The 21,973-nt window shown below is 31.7% G+C and overlaps 3 protein-coding genes across 5 annotated transcripts; 2 read left to right on the top strand and 1 right to left on the bottom strand.

Annotated features, from left to right (window-relative positions):
- The first annotated feature begins 3,189 nt into the window (after positions 1-3,189).
- On the top strand, positions 3,190-12,946 carry LOC131841099 (TBC1 domain family member 16). Its single transcript, XM_059189340.1, has 7 exons — positions 3,190-4,163; positions 6,161-6,357; positions 7,056-7,557; positions 8,456-8,600; positions 10,475-10,581; positions 11,159-11,340; positions 12,612-12,946. The coding sequence occupies exons 1-7, from the start codon at positions 3,286-3,288 to the stop codon at positions 12,803-12,805; spliced, it is 2,205 nt and encodes a 734-aa protein (XP_059045323.1). The 5' UTR covers positions 3,190-3,285; the 3' UTR covers positions 12,806-12,946.
- On the top strand, positions 12,725-18,981 carry LOC131841100 (zinc-type alcohol dehydrogenase-like protein SERP1785). Of its 3 annotated transcripts, none has more exons than XM_059189341.1 (2): positions 12,725-12,812; positions 17,791-18,981. In XM_059189341.1, coding segments are annotated over exons 1-2 (1,089 nt in total). In that variant the 5' UTR covers positions 12,725-12,811; the 3' UTR covers positions 18,879-18,981. The 3 variants fall into 3 exon arrangements, with proteins under 3 accessions (XP_059045324.1, XP_059045325.1, XP_059045326.1); XM_059189342.1 differs by lacking the exon at positions 12,725-12,812 and adding an exon at positions 16,656-16,789; XM_059189343.1 differs by lacking the exon at positions 12,725-12,812 and adding an exon at positions 16,656-16,818.
- LOC131841101 (nudC domain-containing protein 3) lies at positions 18,964-21,408 on the bottom strand. Its single transcript, XM_059189345.1, has 5 exons — positions 21,264-21,408; positions 20,776-21,185; positions 20,327-20,512; positions 19,584-19,699; positions 18,964-19,208 (listed from the first exon to the last, which is right to left on the bottom strand). Exons 1-5 carry the CDS (start codon positions 21,368-21,370, stop codon positions 19,029-19,031), a joined length of 999 nt encoding a protein of 332 aa, XP_059045328.1. The 5' UTR covers positions 21,371-21,408; the 3' UTR covers positions 18,964-19,028.
- Positions 21,409-21,973: the final 565 nt, after the last annotated feature.

Here is a 21,973-nt window from a genome sequence, read left to right as displayed (position 1 = left end):
TATCTGCCAACTTAGTTACTTTCAGATCGTGCTGTTCATATTTACATCAATTTCAGCTTGCATATGGGCACATATTAACATCTGCTTTCTCGAATAACTATTATAAGTGCCGTTATGTGAAAATATTGTACTGTTTTAATAAATGTTAGGTAGGTTATAAGCAAAGGGGTTGTCCATTCAGTCATGCTCAAAAGGAAAAGGGGAAGGGGATTCGAAAAAATACGATAGGTAGGTAATGTAATCACTGTATCATGTTTCTCATATAGATATATAGGTACTTAAGTAGCAAATTCTTATGTTCGCAGGTCTTTTTACACAATAGTATTTGTTTTAGAACCATTTTACAAATAAACGGTAGTACTGTAATGTTCTTAATTTGTATTAGGTATAATTAAATTATTTCAAAAACTATAACTCTTAGACATAGACTGCAAAAAATGATAATATATGAAAGATAAAAAAAAAATCTACAATGGCTATTATTGACTTTTTTTCTAACTATGTACTTACATAATTAAAATAAAAACCTAATAATTTTATATTTTTCTATTTAAAATTGTCTTTTTTTAAAGAACCTATTTTTAATTTAATCTTTTCTCACTAGACACAGAATCATTGCTGAGCAAATATTTTGATTGTATTATTTTATATTGCGCAATTTAAATAAGACGTATTATCTATATAATTATAATAATACTATATTGTTCATACGGTGCTTCTATTTTATGACGTCATAGTATAGGTATTTTCGACAGACAATAATAGCCATATAGCTGACAAAAAATATTTTGTTATTTTTATTTGCAACATAGGGTTTCGCGAGCACGAAACAAATATTTACCCAGTTCTTAACATCGTGAACGCAAACAGCAGTTTCGTAAGGTAATCAATTAGTAATCTAATAATTAGTTCTGAATTACATGAGATTTTTTATTTGTCATTACGATGATGGCAAACCTGGATACGGCTCATCAGGTGTAATACGAATACCGTAGCCTATGGACAACTCAAACACCAGGAGTGTCAAGTGCTCGTTTTGACACTTAAGAAACTATAATACACCCTTCTTGAAACCACGCTGTAGTCACTCGCAAAAACCTTGGCAAGTAGTACTTTCCACAATCTAAGTGTACGCTGGAGGAAGCTGCTCTAAACCAGCACGCTTTCCTAGACAGCTTAGGTTCCAGCGAGTAGTGATGAATTCCCTGTCGACGGTGAGCAGTGCAATGGCAAAAGGTAACCGTAGGCATCGTATCGAACAATTCTTCAGAATAGAGTCTGTTGTATATTCGGTAGAACACACAAAGCGATGCCTCGCCCCAAGCGGTTGGTTGGTGGTTTGATACGGACTTTTGGACTGAAGATATTTTTTTAGTCTAGGCCAGATATATATTCATAAGAGTAAATATTTTTTGTATTTGTGCTCTTATATTAATATAATAATAATAATAATGTCTCAGGACAATTGACCCAGCGTCATCTAGTCCCAAGCTAAGCAGAGCTTGTGTTATGGGTACTAGAAAACTGATATAAATACATGGATACATTTTGTTTTAATAAATACATATCATACATAGAAAACACCCAGACCGATACAAACAATCATACTCATGAATACAAATGTTTGTACCGTGCCAGGAATCGAACCCACGACCATCGGATTGTAAAGCGGTGTGCTAAACCACTAGACTACCGAGGCTGTCAAATTATCCCTTTTGTATATGTCATATTTTCTTTTCGTGTCCGGTCTATTTCCATGCTAATAAATTTATCATTACCTTATCATTTTGTTTCACCTACCCATAAACCCATACCTACTCAGGTATAAACATTATCTCAACTTCTACAACAGTTAACTTTATTCTATCCTCATTTATTAATTACAAATCCTATTAGAGTTTGGACTCATCTAGGTACTCATCTACTATGAGTTGTACCATTTATAATCAATTTATGATGAAATGACAAGATGTGTTTAGAAATATACAGTAAGGTAGGTAATTTAAAAATGCATAGATTTTTCTAATTGTTTTTGTATTTATTCCTGGTACTTAAACAAAGCTGTTTCAAACTCTCGTTAGATATATTTTTCATAATCATAAAAAAAGTAGCACTGATAAAATGACATCCGTAGATGTCATAAAAATGTTTAATACCTGACTTGATGACTATCAATTCAATAGATATTTTTTCTAGGTTAAAAACAGCAGTTCGTGCATTGTTACTTCTCGGTTTGAAGTGTGAATATTTTTAACATGTTTATGAAACAAAACAAATTGACCATTCCTGTTTCTTTATGAAGAAAACTTGTTAACGTAATTAAATTCTGTAGAGAACCTTAAAGAAACCAGCATAATCTCTGAGAAGCAATGACGTAATATAGTTCGAAGAGTGGTATGTGAAAGTTATAGATTTCTCTCAGGATGACTTTCTGTCATTTCCCCTAATATTCAGGGTTTGAGAATAATCCGCCCATAGAGGATTCTATATTAGCAGTTCTTTGTTTTCGAGCTTTTATTACGACTTCTTAAAAATGATTTGTTATTTAGTAGTTCTTCTATGTTTTCACTCAGATTTATTTCCGCCATTGTCACAAAATCCTTACAAATTTTGGGAAACTCCATTAATCTGGCATGACTGTAGTACTTCTTACAAGGCGGTATAGGAAGGTGCCATGGATAACACCAATACTGTGATGAGCGTACTTAATTTTGTTTCATGTCTCTAGGTAATGATATACCTAACGTAGGTACTTTATACTATATTTTAGGGAACGGTTAAGTGGAACTGCCCATATGTTGTTAGCTTGTTCGTCAGTTCCGTAGCAGTATAAAAATAGATTAATAAAATAAGTTAAATAGTTAATAAAGGACCTCTTTATTACATTTTTACACGGTATCTATATATAGGTATATAACTGGTATTTACTAACGATTTTGACGGTATATATTGACTTTGATTCGAGCAATAGTAGTTTACTGGTCTCAAAAAACATATTTATGTAATTGATAATGATGTAAATGAATTAATAATGTTGAAATAGGCAGGAAATGTTTAGGACCAACGGGTGTAGTACATCTGTGATAGTGACGTCGCACGCCGCGCCGTGACCGGCACTCCACGCGGATCAATACCTACCGCTTATCAACATAACTGTGTGGGTGTTTACATGCGCTCAGTGCACGTACCGCGCTTCATTGAGCTCGTCGTTTGCGACACGATACGCCTGTAGTAAATGTTATACTCGCGGTATTATATGAAATGTGAACAAATTACCAGTCCAAAATGCCGCTGCCCGATCTTCTAAAACGAGCTTCGAGCTACTTCCTCGGCCTGGAGTTCGACGAGAACGAGGAACCACCCGATTACGTAGACAACGAAATTTTGTTTTGCAAGAACAACGTATGTGTTCATCCGCCGACCATAGCACGCCACGAATTGGATATTGTTCATCATCCGGGATACTTGACAGTGACCACAAAAGTGTTCACCGATCAGCACAACAATTCTAAACGACCTACGCTGTTCCTTAACTGGATACCGAACTCTACGTTACGAAGATGCCCTTCAGCCGTCGAAACTAGTCCAAGCGATGAACTAGGATGCGGTACAAACAAAACTAATAATACCAAAGAAATATCAAAGTCACTTAATGCGAATCGGACGCCCAAAGTAGACCCGAACAATGAAAATGCATTTTCAGATTCCTCGGAAACGACTAGTCTAAATTCCAATTCTGATAAGCAAAGTATTAAATCGTCTGATACTAGATATACGCAAAATGATAATACGCAGGACGAATTATCATCCAGCTCCAAACCAACAGTGAGGTCTATTGAGTCTACGAAAGATGTATTTAATAGCTTCGAAAAGGATGAGACGAAGGACGATGTATTTTTATACGACAGGCATGTGCGGTCGCAATCGATGACATCTGTGAACATAACAATTGCAAATCCAAATATAGAAAATGTTGACCTAACGCCAGACTCAATTTCTGGGGACAGGTTCATTAGATCCCTTTCGATGAGTTCATGTGACGAGGGCAATCCTAATTGGATGAGTACCCCGGAATTTTTGGCTCTAAAACATAACTTAGTGTTTCCTGACAGCGTGCATAGTTCACCAGTGCCGCAGCGAAGGATTCCTATAAAATGCCGCAGGTAATTAATTGGTATTGCATACATGCCATTTAGGCGTAGTATAGTACATTTAATATTGTGTTATTACGTAATTTTAGAACTTTTGAGAACACACTGTCTCAAAAGTCACCAATAAAATACTAAACTACGTCGCGTGTATCGATTACAAATGCTTTTAAGCTAAAGTTTAAAAAAAATCATGCAATTTACTTTAAAAATATATATTATACCCGTATATTTAGTCTAATAATTTCCTCATTCAAATAGGTACCTACATAACGTTGAAGTTTATTAACAGCTTTTCACTAAATGTATTTAAAAAAAAGTAATTTTAGATATATTTTTTTGTCTGTTTTGTATTTTTCTGTCTGTTTGTCTTACTCGCAGATAACTAATGTTGTAAAAAGAAAGAAGTAAATTAGGCTACTTTTATTTTAGAAAATTAATTTATTTTAAGAAAAAAATGTTTTAAGCCACTAGGTATTATTTTATATATATCAATAAATTTATGTAAAGAAGGTCACTCGGGATAGATTCTATATTAAAAATCTGTATAATCTGATATAAGAAACATATCTCCAAAAAATATTTTATAAAATAAAATGTTCTTCTTTTTGAACTTGGCTGAAAATGCTGTAGTTGTGAACTTATCAATACAAGAAAAAAAGTTACAAACGGAACACATAATAATAATGACCTAAGGTTGTAGTTCCATTTAGTCTTAGCGGGTGGCCATAAAATAGAGTATAAACGTCTACGTACGAAAAACAACACAATATTTGGTAGTCGACTGTTGGGTCGAGTTTGTAGAACCAAATCTCTATTGGAACGAAAGCCGATTCGTTGGATTACATAGGTCTACATGCAGGTTTAATATAAAGGTTCATATTGAGTAGGTATACTTAGATATTAAAAGTATATATATATAATTATATAATATAATTTAACTTCTGACTTACACGTCTACACACTCAGCAGAATTGGGTTTTCGATCAGCCCGGTCGGTTTGTAGTGGCACGAAAGTATGCTATTTATGTGGGTCAAGCCGATATGCAGTTTTAAATTATAGGTTTATAGAGTACTTAGGTAATATAGGTAGTATATGTCTATATCTCGTCTCCCTCGGCACGGAGACATAATCTGGGGGGTTACATTCCTCCCACGCTTCCATCGGCATGCGATTATTGCTGTCGCTTCGCCCTGTAATTATGAAGGGATCACACATCTATTAGACGGGGATGAATTATATTAAACTCAAGTACAGACATTATTGTAACTTCCACAGTTTAATCTTGCCTATATCGCGGTTTATACAGTTTATTTAGAGAAGAATCCTGGTCTGTTGTTATTACCCCTTATAGTCCTCGAATTCTTTGCCAATTTAAGTTTTTGTAGAACATAAAAGGAATAAAGGACTAAAAATGAATTCTAGAAAACACAAAAAGTCCGTTACCTATTGTATAAATTGTATTCAAATTTCTCAGCGAAATGTGGACAACTAAAGTATTGCGTTCGTCACAACGTCGACAGTTGATAATGTTTCTGATCCATATCGGATTACAGTCTGGAGGATACATATCTATTTTATGAGTAATGTCTTTATTTTAATAACATCCATTGTCCGTACTTAATAAAATGCTAAAGTGTGCCGGTCCGTCTCTACATTTGTGTCACGAGGACGGCCTAATATAATAAATATAAGACTTGTCACAAAAAAATATCTGGGGTGTGGAATAATTAATAAAATTTGTGCATACAAAGTCGCGGTTCACTTAGTAAATTATACACATAAATGCCGGAAATTTGCTCTCTTTCTAGAAGAATATAATGTTAATTAATTGACAGTATTACCTGTATTTTGCCTAGGGAACTTGCTATGTTTAGATATCCAACAAATGTGATTCCAAGCTCATTCATCGTCATCCACTGGTGCCTTTCCAGCGTATACCGTTGGCGAAGGCGGGTGTACATTCGCATACATATACATTATCACGAACTAAAAAGATCCTTTATTTTAGATTTTCAGTGGATCTAAGTCAGATGCGCTCCCTGCGTCTCTTCTTCAACGACGACAGCTGCACGTGTGGACAACTGGTGGTGGCGTCCCGAGAATCTCAGTACAAGATTTTGCATTTTCACCACGGTGGTCTAGATCACCTTGCACAGGTGTTGCATAGGTGGCACTCGTTACTGCACAATATTAAACTGACACCAGGTAATAAATATGAGATTTAGATACGAGACTAGTTTAAGACTAATATAATTAAAATGTAGGTATATATAATTATAATGTATTTGAGATATAAGATGATGGGTGGAAATGTTTGGTTAATATTGAATTATAGGTGTTAATAACATATTTATTTATAATGTGATATTTTATAGAATATTTTTTTGTACTCCAAATATCAATCTCTATTTACGTAAACTCTTTTGTACATTAAAATTGTAGACATGTACGCTTTTATTGTATGTACAACAATATGGTATAGTAGAACTACAAATAAGATAATAGGTAGAACATAGGTATATAAAATTATTCGTGTTAAGACCCGATTAACTACATTAGTAACGAGCTGACCCGCGCAACTTCGTCCGCGTCACATTTCTCATGTTTTTGTTACATTTTATTATATCTCCATTCCTATTGTTCGTTGCATGATATTATATATACACAAACTTTACCTCCCTATATTATTGGTATAAATTAACTCACCCGTGCTCACTTTGTTGGGCGGTTCCCATTTCCAACAAGTCAAGTAACGAAGTATTCTAATGGTAAAAGAATTTTCAAATCCAGATCCAGAAATTAGTCTCTACAAGCTCCCAAATTTTACCTCTTTATAAAATTAGTATAGATGTTTTCTAAACGCGAAAGTCCAGAAATAATTTTAGTTTTCATATGTTTTTCAGGTTCCGAAGAACCTAATTTACCATATCGTCATTTTATGGTCTGCCGACCAGAAGTGCAAAAATCAGAGCAGCACCCCGAAGAAGGGAAGCCTCCTAAAATTACACCTGAGTTATTCTATGGAAGGATCATGAACAGTAAAGGTGTCATAGAAGACGATCTCTTTTTGAGGAAGTGTGTATTTTTCGGTGGCTTGGATAAGGAGTTGAGAAGAGAAGTTTGGCCGTTTCTCTTACACTGCTATCCATACAACTCTACTTACGACGAAAGGGAAATAATCTTACAGATAAGAACGAGGGAGTATGATGAGATCACGCGGAGAAGATTGGAGAAGATGACGCCCGAACAGCATGCAGTTTTCTGGAAGACAGTGCAGTGTGTGATAGAGAAAGACGTAGTCAGAACCGACAGAGGCAACCCGTTTTTCGCGGGCGATAATAATTATAACATAGTAGTAATGAAAAATATTCTGCTGAATTATGCTGTTTATAATCCGGTATTAGGGTAAGTACAAGCTTTTATATAAAACACTTTTTTTTCAGACGTGGGATAAATGCGCCTGCTGTCTTTTATCTTTATACAACTAAACAGCTGAAAATATCCAAATGCAAATTTTAAAGATGAATTGTATCATGATATATTGTATATCTATCTTTCGTTTCAAAATAGATTCTGGAAGGAGTTGAAAGTTTCTATAGGAAAACAATGGAAAGTCACCATAAAAATCAAAAACAAACGTTTCGAAGTACCTAGTTAAATGAACTAATTCTAAGCAGTTAAAGTTGCTGATATCGGCAAGTATGAACGATGTATGAAGTATAAATATTACTTAATAATTAATTATTGTTTATCTGTCTCAACACTTATTCTCTCTGTTAATAAATATATTTTCTACAACGAAATTGATTTAGAAAATGCAAAAATATCTAGTCATATAGTGTAGTGTATGTACACACAAAAATACAGTCAGAATTTTTAGAGAACGCCGCCTATTATGAATTTCAGTTTATAATAATAGTATATATAGTTATAAACAGTTCAGTAAATACGGCTGATTATTACTCTATCTATAATTCTATATGTAATCTATATCTAAAACTATCTGTCTATGTATAATAAAATACTGAATATTATTGTTTGTTTCCTTTGAAAAACGCACGAATCTCGGAAACTGCTATTTTAGTGTTATGTGACCCATTTATCCAGTAAGGCTATCACACTACAACGAATATGTGACGCAGACGAAGTTCCTGCGGTCAGCTAGTAAACAATAAAAAATGACTATACTTCATGCTGTTTAATGATAATTTGAACTATGTACTTAGTTGAGAAGATACTTCTTATGAAAAAAAATACGACAGAGTATCAAAATCTACTAAAATCTACTTTATTGCATTTATAGGTACACCCAGGGAATGAGCGATCTTCTAGCGCCCGTTTTATGTGAGATTAAGTGCGAGGCGGAGGCTTTCTGGTGCTTTGTGGGACTAATGCAGAGGGCTATATTTGTGTGTACACCGACAGACAACGATATGGATAATAATCTCGTAAGTGACTTACAATTAGGTATATATAAAAAGTACTGTAATTTAGGTATCTATAATATTATACTAATATAATATTATATTAGTAGAACTAATAGTCTATATTATAAAATACCTTATACACTACCATACATATGATATACGATAGCGCCGATACACCATCCCTTTAGGCCAATAGCCCTCAAAATTAAAAAAAAATCAACATTCAAAATTAAGGTGGGTAGTATTATGGTGGGGACCTGGGATAATAAAGGGATATTACTTGGCTAAAGAGTGAGGCATTGAATAAGGTAGAGAGATTCTACGGAGTCCAGATTGGTAACGCATTAGTGTTGGCACAGGTGTGATATGATGTCATGATGTCTATGGTGCTGTTTATATAGGCGACGGTTTGTACTTATCATCATGTTTGCCCTAGTAAGGACATAATTAAAATATACATGTTTCTTTGTTATATTTTAAATTATTATTAAGAATATTAAACGTTATGTAGTTCGTTTGAAGTAATTTTACATTTATATCCTTATGACTACAGATACGATAATATTGTTATGACTAACTTGTATGCAACTGCAAGCTTTATTTTTAGAATATTTCGGCATAGAATTATTTTCGGTTTCGACCCTATAAGGAAATACTCTACAGTGTCTCTCTATATGTATGTAGATATGAATGTTGGTTTGCATATCCTTTAGGATAATACGGAAAGTATTTATTATTTATCTTAATTATAGGTATTTAAATATTTTTAAATTTTGCTGTTGTAACCACATAGACTAGTGTTTTGGGTACTAGACAACTGATATAAATACTTAGATTTTTTTGTAAATACATACATAATATATGTTTAGCGGCTACGTTGGAACCGCTAATATTGATGTATTTTGTATCGTATCGTATCATCGTGACGCTATCCGTATTCGCCACATATGTAGGTATATAAAAAAACACCCAGACCGATACAATCAATCACACTCAGGTATAGAAATGCAACGTTAGACCACCGAGGCTGTCAAATTGTCAATATTGTTTCTTTATTTGATTCTCAGAATTTGTAATTCCAAAAAAGGTTAATCTTTAATGTGTAATTTGGTTTGTTTTTAAATACCTAGGTATACATTTACGGCTTATTAAATTATTGTTATATGCGAGTAGCTTCTACGTAATTTTTGTCGGGCATCATTTGATTATATTTTACATAAAAGGTATTGCGTGTTTCCTAGAAGCTCTTTTGAGACATAGTATTATGAGTAGTATTACGTAGCAGAGACTAGATATGTATTTCTGTGGTTATTGTGGTAGATAATATGTTAATTTAACAGTAGCGAGCGACCTTGTCGTTGTAAGAATTTACATTTCTTTATTTATTTACATATGAATTTATAGCTATTTACATACTCGTATATACAAAGTTTAAAAGTATCTATTAACCAAATTCTTTCATATAAAAACAGCTCAGTTTTAAATGCTAATTGGTAAAATGGATTTAAATACTTTTGTGAAATAGGTAATAATAATAAACTCAGAACACACACTTCCATCTAGCTCCAAACTAAGCAGATCTTTTACAATGGGTACTAAACATCTGATGGAAATACATATGTAGGTACATAATACACGTGTTAAATGGTAGCTGTAAATAGCCTTAAAAGAAGAATACATATTTTATTTAAATGTACTTTATTTTAAAAAAATATTGGAAATAAAGAAATATATCTAATTAAACGAAGAATAATTTGTGTCAAATAAATATTTTCGTTTATTTAGGTTTTTTATTTATTGAAATATTTATTTAAATATCTTAGTGCGTTTATTTTTGAATTAGAGAATTTAATATATACCGGATTAAAAAAAAACTTTTGTCTGTTTACTTCCAGAGTTATCTAAGAGAGCTGATTAGGCTGATGTTACCACATTTCCATAAACATCTTGAGAAACATGTGGATGCAATGGAATTATTATTCTGCCATCGTTGGATACTGCTGTAAGTTTTGAACTATCAATTATTTTAATAAAAAGTGTACATTAATATACCTACATTGAATTAATCATAATTTTATAATATCTATAATCAGCTAAACTACTAAACTTGATGCATGATTATACTAATAAAAGATGAAGAAGCTATGGATGTCTTCTAAGAAGTTCTCACATTATTTTTGGAATTACGATAGTATTTCAGTCCCAAAACTTTAAAGACATTGTCCGAATGAACATTTTTTTTAAATTTGTAGTGTGTTTTAGTTTAGACTACAAAATATGAAAACTATTATAAGAGTTTATTGGTAAAGAAATCATAAATCATATTTCCTTTAATCAAGACGATGAAGACTCGATATAAAATTCTATCCAGTGTAATAGTACGCTAATTATCTTCTCTTTTGCTTAAAAACACTTATCCTATAGTAAAAAATACATGGGTTGGTGGTGACAAATTCACAAGGAATTTACCATGGTGGTTTCTAGTGGGAACCGCGTGCAGTTCAATCTGACTTGGTACATTGCTAGAGATGGAGTTGTTCACATTGCTAATATATAATTATGATGATTCTTTTTTGCAGATGTTTCAAGCGCGAGTTCACAGAAGCGGTCGCTCTACGTATGTGGGAGGCGTGCTGGGCAAATTATCAAACGGATTACTTTCATTTGTTCCTTTGCCTCGCTATAATTGCCGTGTATGCTGATGATGTTATAGCACAGGATCTTAATACTGACGAAATGTTGCTTCATTTCAGTTCTTTAGGTATGTTGTTTTTTTTATTATTGTCATAAAGAAATCAATATCCGGGGATATTGATTTCCAGGCTTGCTACTATTTATTTACACATTCTTTATGTCCCGTCCTTGTGACCAACAAACACCACAGACTCTACAACGCATAATATCCTACTGCCCTCGCTTTGGAGCAAAAAGACCGGAGTAAATACCGGGAAATAGTAGAAAACCACAAAAGTAGGCAACAATTTTTAGTTTACAGCAGACTAATTAGATATTTTGTTAGATTCCATAATTTTTACTATTTATTAGGATTTTTTATGTAATTCGAATAGTAATCAAGCTCAAGGTATTATCCCCGGTATCTGGTAACCGTCGCTTACATATCTGGACAGCATCTCTAATATCACATCATCGTATTCTTTCATAGGTTGCCATTCCGAAGGACTACTATGTATGCCAATAAGCCAGGTTAGTTAACGCATCGTGGTTTATTCACTAGAAATTCACCACTATGGTTTGTAGGTATGACGTAAATTGGTATCAGTAGCTAGTTCACATTACTAACAATCAATGTTAAGTCTTGCAATCACCACAATAGAAAGAGAAATAATCTTTATTCAAATAAACTTAATATGAGCACTTTTGAATAGTCAAGTTTTTTGATTCTACCGTTTATTCGGAATGCAGATACATCATAAGAAGAATAAGTAAAAACTTATGTGTTGCTCTTTTAAATAAATATTGGATTACTTATATTTAATTAACAACAAGGATTAGGCATGCGACAATCAACATAGAAACCGCTACGCACTTAGTCTCTGTTCAATCAGATAACATTGTCAGCGCTATGAATTTTAAGTTAGATATTTTCTACAAAAACGTTATTATCATTTATAAATTCTTCAATTTTATAATAAGCTTTTTTACAAAGAAAATATATTATGACACATTTGTATTTTTTTTCTGGCAAATTGATGTCGACAGATTTCAATACTTCTGACTACCTCATATGTGATTATAATTTTATATAGTTGAGTTTCTTTCCAATCCTTCTCAACAGAAATGGACGGATGAAAAATATGACTGCACGTCATATTTTTCATCCGTCACAAAATTGAAAATTATAGTCTATGTGTTATTCTGATATATAAGCTATATTATTGTAAAGTTTAATTAAAATACATTCAGTAGTTTTTGCGTGAAAGCGTACGAAACATCCATCCGTTCATAGATACAAACTTCTGCGTTTATGATATTAGTAAGATATATGAATTACGAAAATCTTATTCCTTGCAGCCATGTACATGGACGGACGCCTGATTCTTCGTAAGGCTCGTGGCCTTTTACACCAGTTCAGACAGTTGGTGAGGATCCCTTGCACACTAGTTGGCATGTGCCAACGTTGCGGACCTGGAATATGGGATTCTACACATAGGCCGAGTGTAGAATGCACCGGAGCCCACGACGTCTGCGAATATGCTGTTCAGTAAGGCAAAAGTAAGGCAGTTCTAGAATGAGTGTATAAACAACTGATTATTGTAGTATTTGTGCTACAAATTACATATGGAAAAATTAATAATAATAAAACATCCAATTAGGCATCATTCAATTATAATGGCTTGAAGTTTGGAATTATTTATTTATTTATTTATTTATTCATTTATTTCAGGCAACTAGGCCCATATTATAAATACCTTATAGACTAACATACATATAATATAATATTTAAAAACTAATACAATCATATTGTCTGTGTGAGCACGGCACTGAAGATGGCAATCTGCCACGGTAGCGCCGATACACCACACCTTTCGGCCAATGAAATTATTGCTGTGTCGAAGATGATGAGCGTTTAAAATGTTATTTTTTATATAGACAAGTGTGCTTGGAATTAGTGTAATGATACTATGTATACAAATTTAGATATGCATTCCCGAATTATACTTTTAAAAAAAAAACAGTATAATCCTATCAACTGTTATTATTCTCGTTTATTGGGGCATTATTAATTATTAGCCTACTCCATAGGAATAAGGTCTCAATTCCCTTGTATGTTATGTTATGATACGTCACTTTATAGATGAAGAGTTTTGTTTATTAAAGCTATACAATATTATTAAAACGACATCTAATTTCTTGAATATTCACCACAGTCCGTTATATGTACTTTTATCTTGGTACTTTGTGCATAGAAGTTATATAAATAAATAAATACATTAGAACCAGCGCAAGAATATAGTGGCAGAGCGAGATATACATTTAGGATATATCTTTTGGGAATAATGTAGTTGGGAAATTATAAGTACAAATTAACAGTATTAAAAACCAAAGAATTAACACTAAGTTTTCGGGACGAATTATTGCCGAGTATACTCTGTGTCCAATGAATTATTTGTCATGTTATAATTGTCAACATAAATTGTTAACGTTTCGTTAATTTAATAATGAATGTTTAATACGACCTCTATCAAATCGCAAGAACATATCAAAATGTTAACATGAATATGTTCTGTATTCATAAGAACGCGTATTAACGTTCTAAGTTTAAAAATGAAATGGATAAATCGTTGTACTTTTAATAAATATTATAAATCTACGGATTAATAATTAAAAATGAACGGTGTAATTTTTGTACATATTAGAGAAGCTTTCTTTCACTTAATTTGCTTACTTTCTCTATGTTAGTTTCCACATGTGAATAAGAAGTTATTAACTTTAAATGATGGGAGAAATAAGTGTATTCACGAACGTTTACAAGAAAATTGATAATAATGAGATCTCATAGAGAAAATAGACTTAGAATAAGTGAAAGAAAGATATATTTTCTATTAAATTATGTATAATTAGTATATATTTTATATAAAAACTAGATTCGCTTGTATTGTTGTGTTGATTGTTATTATTATTCTAAAATTACACCTAATATATTGATAACAATTTTAATGCGTGGTTTACGTAGATATATAAACGTACCAGTTGTATCTGTTTATATATAGATAAATACAATATACAAATATTTCTCTAGACAGTAAATTAATCATATCATATTGGGTATTAACATGTTGTGACAACCCTAAATGTGTAATGGAAAAGGCTTGAAGGATTATGTATGGGGATGAGAGCAATCATAGTAGGTATATTTTGTGAAACAATGAAATATTTAAACTTACGTTGTGTATATTTCGTTGTTTTATCGAATAAAATGTAGATACGCTTTGTTTTATATAGCTGTATGTAATTATTGAAAGCGATTTTTAAACAAGGATTTCAGAAGGTAGATACTAATGTTTAATTTATGTAGAGGCAATGGGCATAGTTTTCGAAATAGTAAAAACTATAAAATCATTAGTCAATCGAGTAAAAAGGAACATTAAAAAAATATCATGTACGTAGGGCATGTGGACTTATGTATTAGTTATTTTGAACGATTGAATGAAACGGTTCATGTGTTCATCAACCTTCACATTTTGAATACGAGATTAAGAAACGGGTTCTCATTAAATATTGAATTTATAAGTACAATCTCTTATTGACAATACAAAATATTCTATGCTCCGGCACGTCGTTTAATCATTAGTGTTGATTATTTACAAGTATTGGCTGTTGTTATAATTATAGTTATACATATGCAAAGTATACTTTACAAACAGAATGGAAAAAACGAGCGGGTATGGAGGTATATATTATTTTAAATTAATTTTAAATAACATTAATATCTGTTTTAGTTAGAGAAATAAACGAATATATTATTAAAATATACCTACTTAGATTTTTAAAAGTATTACCTGAACCGATATCTAAACAATTAATAATATTTAATCCCACCCCCCATCAATTTGGGGCAATCGGTTAAGATTTTTAAATATATGAATGTAGTTTTTCACGAGATTTAATATACAATCAATACCCAAGACCCGCTATTTTTTCCGTGTATATGCTATAGGTGTAACGTATTTATTTACTATTGTTATATTATACGTACCTAATATGTGCAAAAGGGTATTGTATTGCATAGATGTAGTATACCGGCGCTATATGTAGAAACACCTTTATTTGTAGGTAGATAAGATTTATTTTGTAACAATATATTTTTTAAACGTGGCGACATTTGCGTATGTACCTAGGTACCTAAATATACTTTACAAATGAATAACTGATATATCAATACCTGCATTATTATTTTAATATATTGTTGTATAGTGTTGCATAGTTTTTGTGTATTTATATTGTGCTACAACACGGCTAAATCTAAAAATTCTCATATAAATAAATTATACAATTTCTACAACAGACTTCAGAATGAGTACAAGGTTAAACTATATATGTATATTGTATATATAATAATAATATTGCTAGCTATACAATCAGTGCATCATTTCTATGAGATAGGTATACCTACCGATTTTTATTTGACTTTATTATGTGAATACGACAATTTATTTCGCATTTGTGAATTGTTACGCATACTGTGATATATTATTGATCTGCTTGTAATATATTGTGTAAAAGTTACTAATGGAATGGAAATTATAACTATATAGTTAGAAATAAATGTGCAAGCATTCATCTGTTTTCATATTTTAATACAAATATTACCTACACTAGCTGCAAAATTATAATAGCTGCAAAGCAAATTGTTTGCTTTTTGGCATGAAAGATAATCTACGTGCAGTCTATAATATGTAAAATTTCATTAAGATCCGTTCCGCCATTTAGTAATGAGAAGGCAAAAGCAGACAGATATGGAGACACATTTTCATGCATTTATGTGATCAGTAGGGATTAAAATAATAGTTTCTCTAGAGTCTAGACAAACCGATTCTTCCCATCAAGTTGTCACTCACTCTGTAGGTATCATTTGCCTAAATATGCTACTTATATAACCCAAAATCAATAAACATTCACTGATATAGGTCAAGGTTGCCATATCTTAGGGTTCAAGTGATTCATCTCTTCACCCTAATTTCATTTTGTATATATTAATACAGGTAATATATTCCTTTATAATCTATTATCTAATAATATATATATAATAATAATAATATATACACTCTGAAATAATGAACGTTTCAAACAAATAATTTTTGAAATTGGTAGGAGTTTATTTTCCTCAACGTCAACTCTGTGCTGATAGTCCATTTGCACAATACATCAAAATTTTAAATGGATTAAGTAAATAAATAAATGTAAATTATAGATATATTTAGTAAAATAGATTTTAAATAATTCGATTTAGCACATCACTATTATAGGTGATCGTCAAATTACTCCCAACACTAATATAACCTAAAAAAAATTGACGTTTGGCATTGGCAGTTCAGAATTTCTGTATGTCATTGTATGTTACCGGCTATATTAATTATAATTCATTTATATGTTCTATAAGTTTTATTTTTATATCCTTTTGTTCGTTATAGCAAAATATACATTATATTTTTCTATGATTGCACATTGTGATTAGCGCGTATTAATAGGTGCGTGTAACTTCGTAATAATTAAATAGGTACCTACTAATATAATAATATACTTATCTAATCAACACACAGACGGACGTGGTGAAAATAATAGATATCTTAAATTCCCTGTATAGAATTATAAAAATTACATTAACAATTGTTTATCCCTTTTTTTTGGAAGCTGCAATGATAAAATTGCAAATGCAATCAAAATATTACAATGAGTGAAATCATTGTAATATTTTGATTATTCGTAGGTACTATGTACGTAGTACCAATAGTACCTATATTTTTAACAATACTATAGAGCTACAGGATTGAGTTCGTGGTCTAGATTTAGAAATTTAGGGCAAATTCAGGTGAAAAAAGGAACTTTTTTCATCATCGTTGTGTGGTAATATAAGTAATGTTAATATATAATAATAAAAGTTTTATTACAACTACCGCAGAGGTGAGAGCTTGACGGGCTAAACTTTTTTGAACTTTAACAAATAGGCACGAATATATTTTGTTCTAAAAATAGAACTGACTACGCATCTTAATATTTGTCTAGCATGGAGTAAAGACAAAATAGCTGTTTAGCCTGTGGGGTCCAGAACCTGATAAATTCAGTAATTTACCAGGTTTTGGGCCCCACAGGCTAAATCATAGTAATATATGATATCAGTGTATCATATGTAACGATGAGTGCACTTTAATCAAATACTAAAAATAAGCCAAAATATAACAGGAACGTAGGAAAACGTAGTTCCGTTATCAGTTCTTTACTAATTAAGACCGTCCATTCATTAAAGTAGTTGGTAGGTAATATGAAATTGAGTAAACAAATCAGAAAAATCATATAAACTGCCACTGAATTTGATAAAGACATTAATCATTCACTTACTAACAGTCAAATGATCGACACGAGTCATAGTCAGCGTGATTGTAATATTCGTCCGGTTTATCGCGGGTGATAACAAAATTAGATAAACAGCGTCTATTAATATATAAAAGAGTTATGTTTATTTCTTTTGTAGTGATAGTAACGTGTGTCGCCCAGATAAGTGCGTCTCAAGACATAGCAGAAAAGATGTCGCAAAAATTACCAGCTACTATGAAGGCCGTCGGTCTTTACAAATATTTGCCGATTTCTGATACGAATAGTCTTCTCAATTTAGAAATTAGCTTGCCAGAGCTACGGAAGCGAGATGTTTTAGTCAAAGTAAAAGCTATTGCTGTTAATCCTATTGACACGAAACAGCGTGCGCCAAAGCCTAAAGTAGAAATATCTCCAAGGATTTTGGGATGGGACGGAGCTGGCGTTGTAGTAGCAAAAGGAGTAAATGCCAGAATACACAACATAGGCCAGGAAGTATTTTTTACAGGAAACCTAGCCCGAAATGGTTCTAATGCAGAATACATTGCTCTGGATGAAGTTCATGTGGCACTGAAACCGACAAATCTGACATTCGAGCAAGCAGCAGCTATGCCATTAACAAGTGTAACTGCTTATGAGTCTTTGTATGACCGGTTATTATTAACGGAAAAAGACAAGGGCAAATCTATCTTGATTATAAATAGTGCTGGCGGTGTTGGCTCCGTAGCCTCGCAACTGGCAAAACATTTAGGGCTCAAAGTTATTGGCACCGCATCTCGCTCGGAGACCAAAGCGTTCTCAATTGATAATGGAGCTGACATAGTACTCAACCATACTCAGGATTTGTTGCCCCAGTTGAAAGATATTGGATACGGCAATGGAGTTGATTATATTCTAGTCAACTATGACCCTTATCCATACTGGGACACATTGATGACAGCCATAAAGCCGCAAGGAAGGATCTGTTTGATAGTTGACAGTAGTGGTTTAGTTGATTTAAGGCCACTTAAAGAAAAAAGCATTACTCTGGTTTCTGAACAAATGGGTACAAGAATTAAATATGAAACAGAAGATATCTTTCGGCACCAAGAAATTTTACAAACAGTTTCACAGATGCTTGAAAAGGGGGACCTGAAATGTACTCTCACAAAAGTTATGAAACCAATTAATGCTGAAAATCTGAAGGAAGCTCACAGACTTTTGGAAGAACAACATTTAATTGGAAAACTAGTTTTATCTGGTTTTTAAGAAAGAAAAATATATTGGTACCTATAATGAATTATGAGAAAAATATCATTTTCTTATATTAATTACTGTTAACTATTATTTAGGCATTTATCTTTGTTTCATAAATATGAAAATAAATAAAACACGAAATAAAAATAATATAGTTTCATTTTATTGTTCGGGAAAAGAATTAAGCAAGGACTGATTGAGTATTTTCGGATCAAATTCCTTACCACTGAAAGGTGATCCAGGGGCATTCCAGGCTTTCTTAAGTAATTCCATGTTACGTATTTCTTCACTAGTTGGCAGACCTTTTCGTTTTTGTTCTTGATTCCACTGTAACTCTCTCACCTAAATTGTAGAAAAAAATTTGGTCTTCATTTAACATATGTGTATGGTTAGAAATAATTAATATTAACTTTTTTATACTATAAAGTTTATTGTGCACTTGTTTTGATCATGATGTATTTAAAAATATGTAGGTATTTTGGTTTTAGTAGGTATCAATTAACAATATTAAATAGAAATCATTGGGCTACATACATTGATGTAGTGATTAATAATATAATAAAATAATTTACAGAGGTGACCGCAAGGAGATACATCTGATATTAGTAGTAATTTGACTACTTGTTTCCAACACTAACAATCCTCCCCTCACCTAAATTCGCCAAGGCACTATATCATAATATTAGGTACTAATATGAGGGAAGCATGAACCATTACCTTATCTACATGGTCTTCAGGCAGTTCATTTAGAGGCCTTGAACAGTCTATTCTTGAAAGATCAATTGGTTCTTCATCATTTAATAATTTGTCCCACCAGCGTTCCTGCACTTTTTCTAGAAACAAATAATGATACAACTCAATTAAACTGTATATATGAAGTTGAATATATTTATTGATACTATAAACACTATACTAGAGTGTTATCAGTTGAAACTTCAGCTGTTTCTTCGCCATCTCCAATACTATATGTATGCAACATTTCATGGTCAGTAGTATTAGGTGGACAATATGTTACAAACATATAAACAAACTTTATTATTTATAATATTACTAAACATTATTAATTTTCACAACATTCATTATAATATAATAATAAGAATCTGTATTGTTATTTAAAGTTTATTAGATGGAGATTTAAATAAATTCAAATCTCCATTAGTCAATATATATACACATTATAATACTCCATAGAAGGTAGTTTAATGATGAGAATTTTAAAGATTTGTTAATAATTGGATATTTTCAGAAAAGTTAACACACAAAAAACGATAAAATGATAAGGGCATCTAGCCAGGGAAATAAGTATGGGCTACTTACTACATATTACAATGTATACTTATTTATATAATTTACTCTCTCTATTATCTCTCTGTCTAAGATTTTTTAATTACAGATTATGGAATTTTTGAGATTATGTAGTTGAAATTATATATTCCTTCTACATAGTTCAGGATATTTACCTAAATGTATATGTAGTTTTCTTTCACTTATGCTCCAAAAGCTGTCAATTGCTTTAATTTTATATGGCAGGGTGTCTTTAATTATTATGTCACCACTGCGACTCGCAGCACAGATATCTCCAGCATTGATTGTTACTTTGATATCTTTAGAAGTTTTTACATCCGGCGGCAATTTTACTATCACATCTAGAAATTAAATTGTTCTTCAATTATTACACATACTTAATATTATATAAATAAACAAAAATATTGTTATTTTCTATATTTTCTATAGGAAACAAATTAAATTGGGTAGGATAGAATATGTTTAAAACTTTTTTATATTTGAAGTGAGTACTATAAAATGACACAAAGTATTTTGGTGTCTAAAATTAAACTCTCAACTCTATGTTATATGTTACATACTTAATATTAAAATTAATGATATTCAAATACAATGATTAACATACCCAGCTCCATAATTGTCTGTGACCAACAATATACTCCTCTGTCAGCTCCATTGTAAGTGTCACTGTTATTTTGTGTATATAATTTAGGTGGAATGTATTCATCAGGATTTGTTGGGTTTTCAGAGCTATAAGCTCCTATTGATGTAGAGTCACTTCCTTGTGCTTCTGTGCTACACACTGCATTATCACCTAGTTTTTCATCATCATCTGCAATAACTTCCACCTCTTGAGCTACTGTCGAGCACATAATTTCGTTGTTTAATTCAGAATTCAAATCAGGCTTACGACCATTAGGCTTGTAATTCTTTGGGTCACATTTTCTAAGAACTTTTAGTACAAGCTCCTCTGCAACTCCAGGTGGAAAGCCTATGTTTTCATAAGGTCCGTCAGGAACTAAATAGAAGTCCGTTCTTGAATGATATAGAACAGAATATCAGATACAATACTAATAGGATTTGCTGTATTAACATAAGGAACAAATAACTTACCGTCTTGCTAAAAAATTGAATATAGCAGATAAAAATCCTAGTATAGACTCTTCCTTCACTAAGATCGACGATAGTGCATCATCATATTTATCGAAATTTTGAGACATTTCTGTTTGATTATATGCTACAAATACAATTTTTTTTAATATAAGACAATAAACATAAATCAGAAAGGAAATATACAAAATCCTTTCAAATTTACAACTACAGATTAACCAATAGAGTAAATAAATAAAAAATAATGATCTGTATACTGCTAACTACTCTACGTATGATCATAGATGGAGCAAAATAATACTTGTCAGTAGTTATTCTGATTTCTGAATAATACAGCCAAAAATATTAATAAATATGTCTTGAAACTAAAATATCGGTTTTTATTTATTAGTTATTAAACTGTTTCTACACATGTAAACTTATCATAATTAATTACAATATTATTCTAAAGCAGTAAAGTTTATTTTTCATTCAGCCTGAATATAACAGAATATAATTTTGACATGAGACTTGGCTATAACATACTCTGTTACATTCGCACAGTTTGGCAATATCTAAACATTATTTGGCTTTTATACTTGTACTTTAATGTAAGTTCAAACATAAATTAAATAAATTAAAGTCTGTTAAAAATAATACTATGAAAGGTCGACAGAGTTTATTAATTAGAGGATCGTTGGATTTGCATTTTGTCACTGGTTATTTTAATAACA

This window comes from Achroia grisella, unplaced genomic scaffold (assembly GCF_030625045.1).
Source record: "Achroia grisella isolate CSIRO2021 unplaced genomic scaffold, CSIRO_AGI_Agris_v1 utg1573, whole genome shotgun sequence".
Taxonomy (NCBI): domain Eukaryota; kingdom Metazoa; phylum Arthropoda; class Insecta; order Lepidoptera; family Pyralidae; genus Achroia; species Achroia grisella.
The sequence above is the reverse complement of the archived record's forward strand: the minus strand, read 5'-3'. Positions and strand labels throughout refer to the sequence as shown.

Excerpts from the sequence above, each read along its gene's own strand:
- LOC131841099 (XM_059189340.1), top strand. The coding sequence starts at position 3,286 with ATGCCGCTGCCCGATCTTCTAAAACGAGCTTCGAGCTACTTCCTCGGC. Across the intron at positions 4,164-6,160 it reads ATTCCTATAAAATGCCGCAG|ATTTTCAGTGGATCTAAGTC; the intron begins GTAATTAATTGG and ends CCTTTATTTTAG. Across the intron at positions 8,601-10,474 it reads ACGATATGGATAATAATCTC|AGTTATCTAAGAGAGCTGAT; the intron begins GTAAGTGACTTA and ends GTTTACTTCCAG.
- LOC131841101 (XM_059189345.1), bottom strand. The coding sequence starts at position 21,370 with ATGTCTCAAAATTTCGATAAATATGATGATGCACTATCGTCGATCTTA. Across the intron at positions 20,513-20,775 it reads ACAGACAATTATGGAGCTGG|ATGTGATAGTAAAATTGCCG; the intron begins GTATGTTAATCA and ends TTTAATTTCTAG. Across the intron at positions 19,700-20,326 it reads AAAACTACATATACATTTAG|AAAAAGTGCAGGAACGCTGG; the intron begins GTAAATATCCTG and ends ATTTGTTTCTAG.